The 12,072-nt window shown below is 50.2% G+C and overlaps 1 protein-coding gene across 3 annotated transcripts in view; it reads left to right on the top strand.

The window, feature by feature from the left end:
• si:ch73-173p19.1 (uncharacterized) overlaps positions 1-12,072 on the top strand; it is a 31,085-nt gene that overhangs the window by 1,251 nt on the left and 17,762 nt on the right. For all 3 annotated transcript variants that reach the window (XM_052022865.1, XM_052022866.1, XM_052022864.1), the window contains exons 2-6: positions 2,592-2,698; positions 3,925-4,082; positions 7,772-7,875; positions 9,902-10,051; positions 11,061-11,613. In XM_052022865.1, coding sequence (XP_051878825.1) covers positions 2,625-2,698; positions 3,925-4,082; positions 7,772-7,875; positions 9,902-10,051; positions 11,061-11,613 — 1,039 coding nt within the window. In that variant the 5' untranslated portion in view covers positions 2,592-2,624. The remainder of the gene's footprint in view (positions 1-2,591; positions 2,699-3,924; positions 4,083-7,771; positions 7,876-9,901; positions 10,052-11,060; positions 11,614-12,072) is intronic.

Raw genomic sequence — 12,072 nt, 5'->3', positions numbered from 1 at the left:
GGGTGTGGGTAGGGATAGGGCTGAGGGGAGAGGTGAGTTGGGCTGAGGGGATGGGTCGGGATAGGGCTGAGGGGAGAGGTGAGTTGGGCTGAGGGTGTGGGTCGGGATAGGGCTGAGGGGAGAGGTGAGTTGGGCTGAGGGTGTGGGTAGGGATAGGGCTGAGGGGAGAGGTGAGTTGGGCTGAGGGTGTGGGTCGGGATAGGGCTGAGGGGAGAGGTGAGTTGGGCTGAGGGTGTGGGTCGGGATAGGGCTGAGGGGAGAGGTGAGTTGGGCTGAGGGTGTGGGTAGGGATAGGGCTGAGGGGAGAGGTGAGTTGGGCTGAGGGTGTGGGTCGGGATAGGGCTGAGGGGAGAGGTGAGTTGGGCTGAGGGGATGGGTAGGGATAGGGCTGAGGGGAGAGGTGAGTTGGGCTGAGGGTGTGGGTCGGGATAGGGCTGAGGGGAGAGGTGAGTTGGGCTGAGGGTGTGGGTAGGGATAGGGCTGAGGGGAGAGGTGAGTTGGGCTGAGGGTGTGGGTAGGGATAGGGCTGAGGGGAGAGGTGAGTTGGGCTGAGGGTGTGGGTCGGGAAGGGGCTGAGGGGAGAGGTGAGTTGGGCTGAGGGTGTGGGTCGGGATAGGGCTGAGGGGAGAGGTGAGTTGGGCTGAGGGTGTGGGTCGGGATAGGGCTGAGGGGAGAGGTGAGTTGGGCTGAGGGTGTGGGTCGGGATAGGGCTGAGGGGAGAGGTGAGTTGGGCTGAGGGTGTGGGTAGGGATAGGGCTGAGGGGAGAGGTGAGTTGGGCTGAGGGTGTGGGTCGGGATAGGGCTGAGGGGAGAGGTGAGTTGGGCTGAGGGTGTGGGTAGGGATAGGGCTGAGGGGAGAGGTGAGTTAGGCTGAGGGTGTGGGTCGGGATAGGGCTGAGGGGAGAGGTGAGTTGGGCTGAGGGTGTGGGTCGGGATAGGGCTGAGGGGAGAGGTGAGTTGGGCTGAGGGTGTGGGTCGGGATAGGGCTGAGGGGAGAGGTGAGTTGGGCTGAGGGTGTGGGTAGGGATAGGGCTGAGGGGAGAGGTGAGTTGGGCTGAGGGTGTGGGTCGGGATAGGGCTGAGGGGAGAGGTGAGTTGGGCTGAGGGTGTGGGTAGGGATAGGGCTGAGGGGAGAGGTGAGTTGGGCTGAGGGTGTGGGTCGGGATAGGGCTGAGGGGAGAGGTGAGTTGGGCTGAGGGTGTGGGTAGGGATAGGGCTGAGGGGAGAGGTGAGTTAGGCTGAGGGTGTGGGTCGGGATAGGGCTGAGGGGAGAGGTGAGTTGGGCTGAGGGTGTGGGTCGGGATAGGGCTGAGGGGAGAGGTGAGTTGGGCTGAGGGTGTGGGTCGGGATAGGGCTGAGGGGAGAGGTGAGTTGGGCTGAGGGTGTGGGTAGGGATAGGGCTGAGGGGAGAGGTGAGTTGGGCTGAGGGTGTGGGTCGGGATAGGGCTGAGGGGAGAGGTGAGTTGGGCTGAGGGTGTGGGTAGGGATAGGGCTGAGGGGAGAGGTGAGTTGGGCTGAGGGTGTGGGTCGGGATAGGGCTGAGGGGAGAGGTGAGTTGGGCTGAGGGTGTGGGTAGGGATAGGGCTGAGGGGAGAGGTGAGTTGGGCTGAGGGTATGGGTAGTGGTTGGAGTGGGTGGAGGTGAGGGTGGTTACAGGTGAGGGTAGGGTTTGGGATGGATGAGGGTAGGGTTTGGGGTGGGTGGAGGTGAGGGTGGTTACAGGTGAGGGTAGGGTTTGGGATGGATGAGGGTAGGGTTTGGGGTGGGTGGAGGTGAGGGTGAAATTCGGGGTAGGGTGGGGGTGGGTGAGGGTGGAGGTTTAGGTGGGGGTGTGGGTGGGGGTTTGGGTGAGGGTGGGGTTTGTGGGGGTGTCAGGTAGGAATGGGTTGGGGTGGGGTTGGGTAGGGCTGGGGCAGGTTTGAGGTAATGGGTAGTAGTCGGGGTGAGGATAGGGTGGGTGGGTAGATAGGGGTGAGGTAATGGATTGGAGTGGGGGTGAAGGAGGTGTTGGAGTGGGGGTGATTGTGTTCGGATTGTGGAGGGGGCAGGGCTGGGGATGGGGCTAGGAGGGGGAGGGGTCAGGGTTCTGGGGGTGGGGGTCTGTGGGGATGGGCTGGTGGGGGGCTGTTGACTTTGTGGGTAATGAATGTGATGGTGATGCCAGTGGGATGGGAAGTTGTCAGGGTTTGGCTGTGAGTGGGTAGGAAGGGGTGGCATGGAAGGGAGGGAGAACTGGTGGTGGGGGGGGTGGAGAACTGGTGGTTGGGGTGGATGACTGGATGGGATGGAGGTGACGGGAGGAGAAATGAGATGGATAGTTCTTACCTGCCCTGTATGGTTTCTTTCTAAGCAGCTCCTTCCCATCACCCGTATCCTTTGTTGCCTGCTACTGCCTGTCTCCTTCTCTTTTCGCGCGATCCCCCCCTTCCCCCCCCCCCCCCAACCGTTCTTCCTCACAGCCAACGTCTCCACCTCCTTTGGCCAAAACTGTAATTCCTTCTCACCCCCACCCCCAGCTAGCTGGGATGCAAGGGACAGAGGGCAGTGAGGTATGCAAGGCCCTTTCGACAATGTGGGTTGTGTTTCAACAGACCATCAGCGACCTGTTCCTTGCTCTGTACGAGATGGGCTTTGAGGAGAGGCAGGTGCAGGCTGCTCTCCAGGCTGGAATCCTCAATGTTCAGGAAGCTGCTGAGTGGTGAGTGAGTCTGTTGTTCTGAGCCCCAGGGAAATGCATGCATTTATAAATTCTCTTCTATGAATTAAAATGACCCAAAATATTGCTCAGATTCTCTCAAAAATAAATGGAGAATGACAAAGAGAAGCGTACATCAGGAGAGGACGACCAGAAGAGTGCAGAAAATCTATATATAGCCTTTTAATTACCTTTTGCCTTCCAGGTGGACTTTCTCTTATCCTAGATTCTTCTCCCTCTCTGATCCCCACTCACTTATTCACATAAAGATGTTTACTGGCATTCTGCTGCCTGAGAATCCTGCTGCTGGAAGCAAGTGATCCATCCAAATGTTCAGGCTGTTGAGGACGTCCTGGCATTCTTCAAAGAAGTTGTTCTCTCAGTGCCAGTCAAACATTTCTTCCTCACTTGATAGCACAGCTGGCCCTAATCTATTGCTCTTTCTGGGTTCTGCACTTTAAAGTACTTAAGTTGCAGGGAGTACTTTGAGAAGGTTCCGAGATGAGAGAGAGAGAGCAATGTATACCTAAGTTATCCTGAATTTCCTCCCCTTCTTGCAACAGCATTATCCATCTGGCCAAAGTCCTGGGTCAAAAATAAACTTGTGGAGATGTGATATTTATATAATTCTCAAACAATATTCCAATGTTAGAAACACTCAGCACGTCAGCCAGCATTCGTGGAAAGAGAAACTCTACTTTTTTTGGCAACAGTTTTTGGAACTTCCTCAGGACCCCATGAGTGAGTAAAGCTCATCCAGGAAGTCACTGTAGTCCCAAATTTCCTACCACGCCAGTCTGTGGTATGAGGTGATATGAGCTCCTGCCAGAATCAGGTCCAACTCCTGGCCATGTTTTTGAGGGTATTAAATTCTCACAATGCTCAAAGCCACACGTAGAGCATTGCTGCGTTTGGAAATAAAATAAAAACCTGCATGTGCTGGAAATCTGAAATAAAAACAGAAAATGCTGGAGGCACTCGGCAGATCAGGCAGCATCTGTGGAATGAGAAACGGCTTTCAGCTCAAAGTAGGTTCTGACATACGGTCTTTGACCTGAAACATTAACTCTGTTTCTTTTTCCTCAGAATCTGCCTGTTCTGCTGATTTGTTTCCAGCATTTTCTGTTCTTGCAATGTTTGATTTACATTTGCATATTGGTTAATAATTTCTTGCATTAGGCCTTGCAATAATTGTTATTATTTTGTTTCACTAACCTGGTGATCTGTAGGTTGCTCCAAGGGGGAGACCGCACCAAGCGACTGCAGGAGTCAGGGGTCTCAGCAGCTGGGGCAATGTCGGCGTTTAATCCCCCACTCGTCCAGGGAGTGCACAGCAGTGCAGTCAGCCAGAGAGGCAACACATCCAGCAGTGGGAAACCCCAGCAAGGTAAAGGGGCATCAAGCTTATGAGCCAGCCAATGGAGGGTGGATGGGAGGTGGAGGTAACTGGGTGATCAGCAGTGGGTTATGCAGGGGAAGCTGACTAGGAGTTGGGGCAATTGGAGTTTAAGCAGATGGGGGTAAACTGATAGTTATGAAGGGATGTGAGGCACTCCAGTGTCAGTACTTGGGAATGGCTAGGGTTAGCTGGGGAGAGAAACTTGTGCAACAAAGAATCTGCTGGAGGAACTCAGCGGGTCGAGCAGCATCTGTGGGGGGAATGGAATTGAGTAACTGGTGGTCTGAACTGGGCGGGCAGCTGTTACCAGCACCAGGGTAGAAGTTTACTGATGTCAGTGGAGGGAAGTAAGCTCATGCATGCTGATCATCACCTGACCATTGTAAAACAGTTTTGTAATTTCAAAAGTGCGATAATCCCTGCTGAATCCTCAATGTCCTTGTAGCTGCTAATCTCTTATCTGATTGCAACGCAGCAATTAATCCATTGTTTGTAACAAATAATGCAACGTATACCCAGTGTTTGTGTAGTTATATCATACTGGGGGAGGAGGAATCCACTCCGGATCACCAGTCAAGTGGCCCCAGATCAAGGGCATTGCCATTCAGCTCCTTAGCTGCCCCGAAGTTATCCTGAACTGGAAATCTAAATCACAATTTAGTACTCTGCCAGTGAGAGTGAGGAATAGCAATATAAGCCAAAGGCTCCCAGCACAGAAACCTAAGCCTGTACATCCACAAATCTTTCTAGACAGCGGGACAAGTTGAAAAAGCAGCTAAAGGGATCCTGAGCTTCGTAATAAAGACACAGAGCACAAAAGCAGGGAAATTAAGGTGAACCTTTGAACATAGAACAATACAGTACAGGAACAGACCCTTTGACCCACAATGTCTATGTCAAACATGATACCAAATTAAACTAAATCTCTTCTGCCTGTATGTAATCCGTATCCCTCCATTCCCTGCACATTCATGAGTCTAACAGCCTCTTAAACACCACTATTGTATCTGCTTCTACCACTATACCTGGCAGCCTGTTCCAGGCACCCACCACTCTGTAAAAAAAAACTTGCCCCACACATGTCCTTTAAACTTTCTTCCTGTCACCATAAATGCATGTCCTCGAATACTTGCACCCTGGGAAAAAGAAACCTGCTGTCTATCTGTGCCTTTCATGATCTTATAAACTTCTATCAGGTCTCCCCTCAGCCTCTGACGCTCCAGAGAAAACAACCCAAGTTTGTCCAACTTCTCCTTATAGCTGATACCCTCTAATCCTGGTGAACCTCATCTGCACCCTCTCCAAAGCCTCCACATCCTTCCTGTAATGGGCTAGCCAGCACCTTTCGTTATCAAGAGGTGATGCCCAGAATGAACTGTGGTAGCTGGGAGTAATCCTTTCACAGTCTGACTCCCCAATTGAGGAGAGGAGCAGGTGAAGGATGGATACTTGAGAGGAAGAAATTGTGGTGCTGTGAGAGCTCAGAAATGAGTGTTAGTTGCTTGCTGGGAGCTAGTATCCTCTGGATGGGCTGAATAGCAGCCCTGTATGCTGTAACAATTCTAGGCTTATTCCAATCCTTCCTACCCATGATAGTTCCCTCTCTGTCTGATTCCGACTTGGATGTCAGTGCAATGAGTCCTGAGTTTGATTTACTACTGCCTGGTACAAACTGAGAACTGCCCAGCTGTTTGCTCCAGTTTGGCAGTGTCAATGCATCATCTTAGCTCATTGAGCTTTAGAACGTTTGTCTCTGACTCTGAGTGCAAATTGCATTTGGAGAATTGACAAATCACACAGCTCACCGCAGCCCTGACAGAGCGCCACACTGTCGGAGGGGACAGTACTGAGAGAACAACAGGCTGTTGGAGGGACAGTACTGAGGGAGCACTGCACTGTTGGAGGGGTGATATAGTTCTGAGGGAGAGCAGCGTTATTGGAGGGAGAGGACAGTACTGAGGGAGAGCTGAGATGTCAGAGCGCCATACTGTCTGAGGGGCAGTACAGAACTGAGGGAACACCGCTGTTGGTGGTGCACCACTGGGTGAGTGCTACACCGTTGGAGATGCTAACTTTCGGATGACATGTTAAACTGATGCCCTGTTTATTCTCCCTGAAAGATAAAAGATCCTATAGCCCAATGTTTACTTATTCAACCAGCATCGGTGAAACAGGTTGTGTGGCCAGTTGTTGGTGGGATGTTGGTGTTGTCCACTGATTTCCACGTTTCCTACATTACAATAGTGTCTCCACTGCAGCGGTATTTCATTGGCTTTAAAGCACTTTGAAGAATCTTGAGACTCTGAATGCTACTGTAGATGTTTAAAAGTTTTTCTGTAAGTGTCTGGTGTTGTAGCTTTACAGCTGGTTGGCTCCTATTGTCCTCTATCTGATGTGCAGCAGATTTAGTTCGAAGCTCCTTGCCTTAAGCAGTCAGTCACTTCTCTGAGTGATCTCTGGGGAGGCTCAGAATAGTGCAGCTTGTCAATTGCTTCACTACCCAAACAGGATCTGAGGAATGATGGCAACTGTTCATTCCTTTTTTACCACAGAAACAGGAGGAAGCCATTCAACTTCAAGACGCAAGAGACTGCAGATGCTGGAATCTGGAGCAACACACAAACTGCTGGAGGAACTCAGCGGGTCAGGCAGCATCTGTTGGGGGAAATGGACAGTCGGCGTTACAAGTCGAGACCCTCCACCTGGACTGAAAGATAAAGGGGAGATACTTTTTATACTGGCTATTTCCCCTCTATCTTTCAGTCCAGATGAAGGGTCTCGATCCAAAACGTTGCCTGTCCGTTCTCCTCCATAGATGCTGCCTGACCCGCTGAGTTCCTCCAGCAGTTTGTTGCTTCATTCAACTTTGAGCTTGTTTGCCTTATACAGCTTGATGGGGGTGATCTGTGTCTCAGCTTGAACTTCCCACCTTCATTCCACAAGCTTTATTAACCTCGCCCTCTGGAATCAAATCTCAGAGTTTAAATTTTCAAATGATTCGTGGTCTTAATTTTTTTTTGATGGGGAAGAGTTCCTGCCTGGAACTTTGTATGAAGAATCACTTATTGACATCACCTTTGAACAGCCTAACTCAAATTTAACTGCCCTGCCTGAGGAAATTAATTTTCAACTCTTTTAGCCATTTCAAATCATCATTCAATATTATAACCTGAGGGAATAAAAGCTTCTGAATCAAGAGTTGTGGATTCAAATCCCACTCTGGACAAACTCTAAGCTCCTAATTTAAACCCTCTATCTCCAATCTTTTTCCATGTCACGCACGACTTCTATTCAAGCAAATAATTTGAGTATTTACTCAGCAGGTGACATATCCATCCCTTCCTCCTCCCTCTCTCTCTCTCAGACCTAATCATGAATATTGATAATTTCCCGAGCACGAATTCTGTAGTGATCCAGTAGCCTTGCAATGCTGTGTGTGTGGCAAGGGTGCCCTTATTCCAAATCTCTCCCATTTAATGTTGCATCTATTTCTGTTCTTGCTATAACTTTGTGCCCTCTGGTCGCTGATCATATTGCCAGTGGAATTATCCCTTCCCATTTACTCAGTCAGAATTTTGAAACCGTACCTACCACATGGCCTTCTTTTCTGCCCTCCCTTCTCTGACAGTGCTCGATTATTTTGGTTTGTATCTTTGGTGTATCTGTCTCTTCCCCAGCGTTGTCCCTCTCCAGGAGAAACCACAACCTGAAGGAGTTCGAGGAGCAGCAGAGGGAGCGTGATGCTCAACAAATCAAAGCCGAGAGGCGAAAGAAACAGAAGGTAAATAGTAATGACGCGGGGCTCCCTCTGCCCTTCCTCTCTCCACGGTGGCTGCTAAGGTACAATTCTTTGATCCCTTTACCCTAGAAGCTCCATGTCACATGTAGGCTTGGTCATTGGGCAACCGGTACTGAGTCTGGCTTGTTCACATGTGCTCTACAACATCCTGGATATGTAGAGTCTGATCAATACCAACAGAACATCGCCACGAGGATGCAGACAAACACCTGGCTACTATCGAAGCTCCGTCTGGAAGGCCTTTGCCAAGACAAACTCCATTGCCTGGAAACTGCAACTTTGATTCCAAGTCTGTGTTACTTGCAGCGGGGACATCGTAATTGGGTTGGAGAAGCCCAAGATCTATATCCAACACCCTTGCTCCATCCAGATGTTCTGCCCTTGTAACAGAGCCAAGATGTTGCATGTGTGGGATTACCATGCAGGAACACAAATCACTTCTTTCTCACCACTTCCCCAACTCCCCTGCCCCACCCCTAACCTCTACCGTCAAGACATCCGGGAGTACGATGGGAACTTCAGACAAGGGATGCAAGTGTATTGGCTGCTCCTTCATCAGCACTGCCTCCAACTGCTTCAACTCTTCGTCCAATGCCAATACAGGAGTGTGTTCACTTCGGAGACTGCAGATTGAAGGGGTGATCCAAGGGCAGCACCTGAGGGATGGGCATTGAATGCCGAGCTTGCCAATGATGTGTAGTGGTTAGCGTAACGCTTTACAGCGCCAGCAACCTGGGTTCAAATCCGGCCACTGTCTGTAAGGAGTTTGTACGTTCTCCCCGTGTCTGCGTGGGTTTCCTCCGGGTGCTCTGGTTTCCTCCCACATTCCAAAGACATACGGGTTAGGAAGTTGTGGGCGTGCTATGTTGGCGCTGGAAGCATGGCGACACTTGCGGGCTGCCCCCAGAACACTCTACGCAAAGATGCATTTCACTGTGTGTTTCGATGTACATGTGACTAATAAAGGTATCTTATGCCCATATCCCAAAGTGTTTAAAGGACCAGTCACAACTCACCAGCCTCGACTGAGAGGCACACGTGAACAAATAAAGGGACAAACCAAGGCTGGGGCTTGGCTGTGAGCTTAGCCTGTGTCTGGGTTAACAAGGGGAATAGGTGTTTGAGCAAGATATTGACCTCAAAAGTATCCAGCAGGAGCCCCCACCTTCCAGAGAGGAGCAGGAGGAAATGTAAATCCATACGGACCAGAATAGAGCTGCTTTCTATGAAATATGGGGATCTTTCTGCAGCTGAAAATTAAGCCATTTCATCTGAGTTCACAGTATATTCATAATATGAAAACCTTGTGCTCAAATTATTATTAAATTGCTATTTACTTGATTAGAATGGGAGCTGCCCATGTTAAGAGGGTCACACTCCATTGCACTCCACAGCCAATAGAGGTGCTGCATTGCCATCACTGGTGGGAGGTTGTAATTACAACCTGCCCACTCTGGGTTTGCAGTCAGGAGACATTGAGTGGGATGGGGCTGTAAACTAGAGTTTAGATATCATTGAAATGTCCTGGTGGGACTGACAGGGTGAATGTTGCTTCCCCTATCTGCAGGGCCATGCTAGGGGCATGAGTAAGCTGTGGCTCTGTGGGCAACACCCTTGCCTTTGAATCAGAAAGTTGTGGCTTGTGAAGACTCAGACCGGCACTGTGAAGGGATTTTGGGATCCAGGAGGAAAACGTGCTTCAAAATCAGGACAGATTTCTGTTGTTTAAAAGTAGCACCTGATAACATTTCCCCAACACAGAAAAAATATCCCCCACCCTGTCATTTCCACTTCACCTGCAGGTAGCATTGGATGTAGGTCTGTGCTGTCACTCGGATCTCAGATTGATCAGGAAATGCCAGCAGCTTCTAAATATCTCTTGATTGTCTCATGATTTAATGATTAGGCCAGTGGCTGATGTATAGTCAGGAGCAGTGGGCGAAGGGCTTTGTCGGGGTTGGTGGTGGGGATATTTATTGGTTTCTGTGGATTTGCTTTGTCATTGTAGGACCACGAATTGGCATTGAAGAGAATAGCCGATGATCGTGAAAATCTGAAAGCAAAATCACTACCAACCTGCCAGCCTGATCCTCCTCAGCAGGGCCAGAGGTTAGGTGGCAAACTTCACACAGCAGTAGGAAAACATTGCATACTTATGGTGAGTTGTGCCAAGCCTGTGTTCTCCCAGGACCATGCATGTACTTTATCAGCTCATTACTCTGCTTGGGAATCTGAAGTCAGAAACTGCACGTGGTGCAAATCTGAAATAAAAGCAGTAGATGCTGGAAACGTTCAGCAAGTCAGGCAGCATCTGTGGAGAGAGAAATGGAGCTAATGTTTTAAGTTTGGGACCCTTCAGAACTGGGGAAAGAGCTCTTTCCCAGTTCGAACAAACAGTTCCAGACCTGACCTGCTGTGTTTCCAACATTTATTTCAGTTTTTATTCTAGTTTTTATTCCACCCTGCACCCATCTCCCTCCTTCTCTCCTATTTGTAACATAGAACATTATAGCACCGTACAGGCCCTTCAGCCCACAATGTTGTGCCGACATTTTTTCCTGCTCTAAGATCTATCTAACCCTTCCCTCCCACAAAGCCCTCCATTTTTCTATCATTCATCTGGCTATCTAAGAGCCCCTTCGATGTCCCTAATGTATCTGCCCCACAACCTCTGCAGGCTGTGCGTTCCACGCACCCACCGCTCTCTGTGTATAAAAAAAACTTAGCTCTGACAACACCCTTATTCCTCCAATCACCATAAAATTATGCCCCCTCATGTTAGTCATTAACTCCCTGGGAAAAAGTCTCTGACTGTCCACTTGATCTATGCCTCTTATCATTTTGTACACCTGTATCAAGTCACCTCTTATCCTCCTCCTCTCCAAAGGGAAAAGCCCTAGCTCACTCAACCTATCCTCATAAGACATGCTCTCCAATCCAGGCAGCATCCTGGTAAATCTCTGCACCCTCTCTAAAGCTTCCACATCCTTCCTATAATGAGGCGACTGGAACTGAACACAGTTCTGGCTTCTTGAATGCATCACTGCTGCTCCCCTCAATCACTCCTGTGGGAACATTCATGTTTTTTGCTGCTGTCAGGGTTGTGGATTCTTGGGTATCCTATACATGTGTCCATGCTCCTTCTACTGACTTTCTCCTTCCTTCAGATCAGGCTTCCATCGGGAGACTCCCTGCGGGAGAGATTCCAGGAGGAAGACACATTGCAGAGTGTGAAGGAGTACATAACACAGCGGTGCCCTGAGCTTCAGTCCATCTCCCTCCTCCAGGGCTTTCCCAAGAGACATTTCACAGGCTCCGAGCTGGGCAGCACATTGGCAGACTTGGGGCTGAGTCCCACTGCCACTCTGTGCGTGCGGAATGAGCAGTGCACGGCCACTGGTTCCCCAGACCTGCCGCCAGGCGCCTACACCCTGAGGACGACCAGTGATACCAGTGGGGATGTTGCTGTGCAGAGCGCCATACCAGAGCGGCAGGTGGGAGTGTCTGAATCCCAGCACCACTTGCAATCGTGGCCCTCCCCTCACCGTGCCTGGGGGCGAGGGGAGGCTCTGGGTCACCGGGTAATTGACAATTTACCTCCCTCTAACGCGGAGCAATCTCCAGCTGTCCCAGGATGCAGGACCCAGCCAGATGTGAGAGAGGCCAGGATGCCAGGACTAATGGAACCTCCTTCAAGATTGAGGTCAACACACAGTTGGGGTAAGAGTGGCATGAGGCTCAATGTGTAAGGGATGCTACACACTAGGGACACTGTCATCGAGCTGTCCGTTACCCCATGTGAATCAAACCATGGTGCATCTTGTACATTGAATGGAGTTACTGCGGGCGGGTAGAACCTGTTACCATTTACCATAATACTCTCTACACTGTCTCCTCAAACTCTCAGGGCAGGGACAGTACAGGTTAGACACAGAGGAAGGTACAAAGTACATTCCTGTCACATACTTCCAGGGAAGAGACAACACAGATTAGAAACCGAGTAAAGCTCTCTCCACTCTGTCCCATCAAACACTTCCTGGGCCGGGCCAGTATGGATTTGATACAGAGTAAAACTCCTGCATTGTCCTGTCACATACTCCCAGGTCAGGGAAGGCACAGTTAGGTGCAGAGGAAATCTTCCCCTCCACCATTCCATGAAATGCCTGACCTTGAGTAAAT

This window comes from Pristis pectinata, chromosome 9, assembly GCF_009764475.1.
Source record: "Pristis pectinata isolate sPriPec2 chromosome 9, sPriPec2.1.pri, whole genome shotgun sequence".
Taxonomy (NCBI): Eukaryota; Metazoa; Chordata; class Chondrichthyes; order Rhinopristiformes; family Pristidae; genus Pristis; species Pristis pectinata.
Note: the sequence above shows the minus strand (reverse complement) of the source record. Positions and strands in the feature narration are given on the sequence as shown.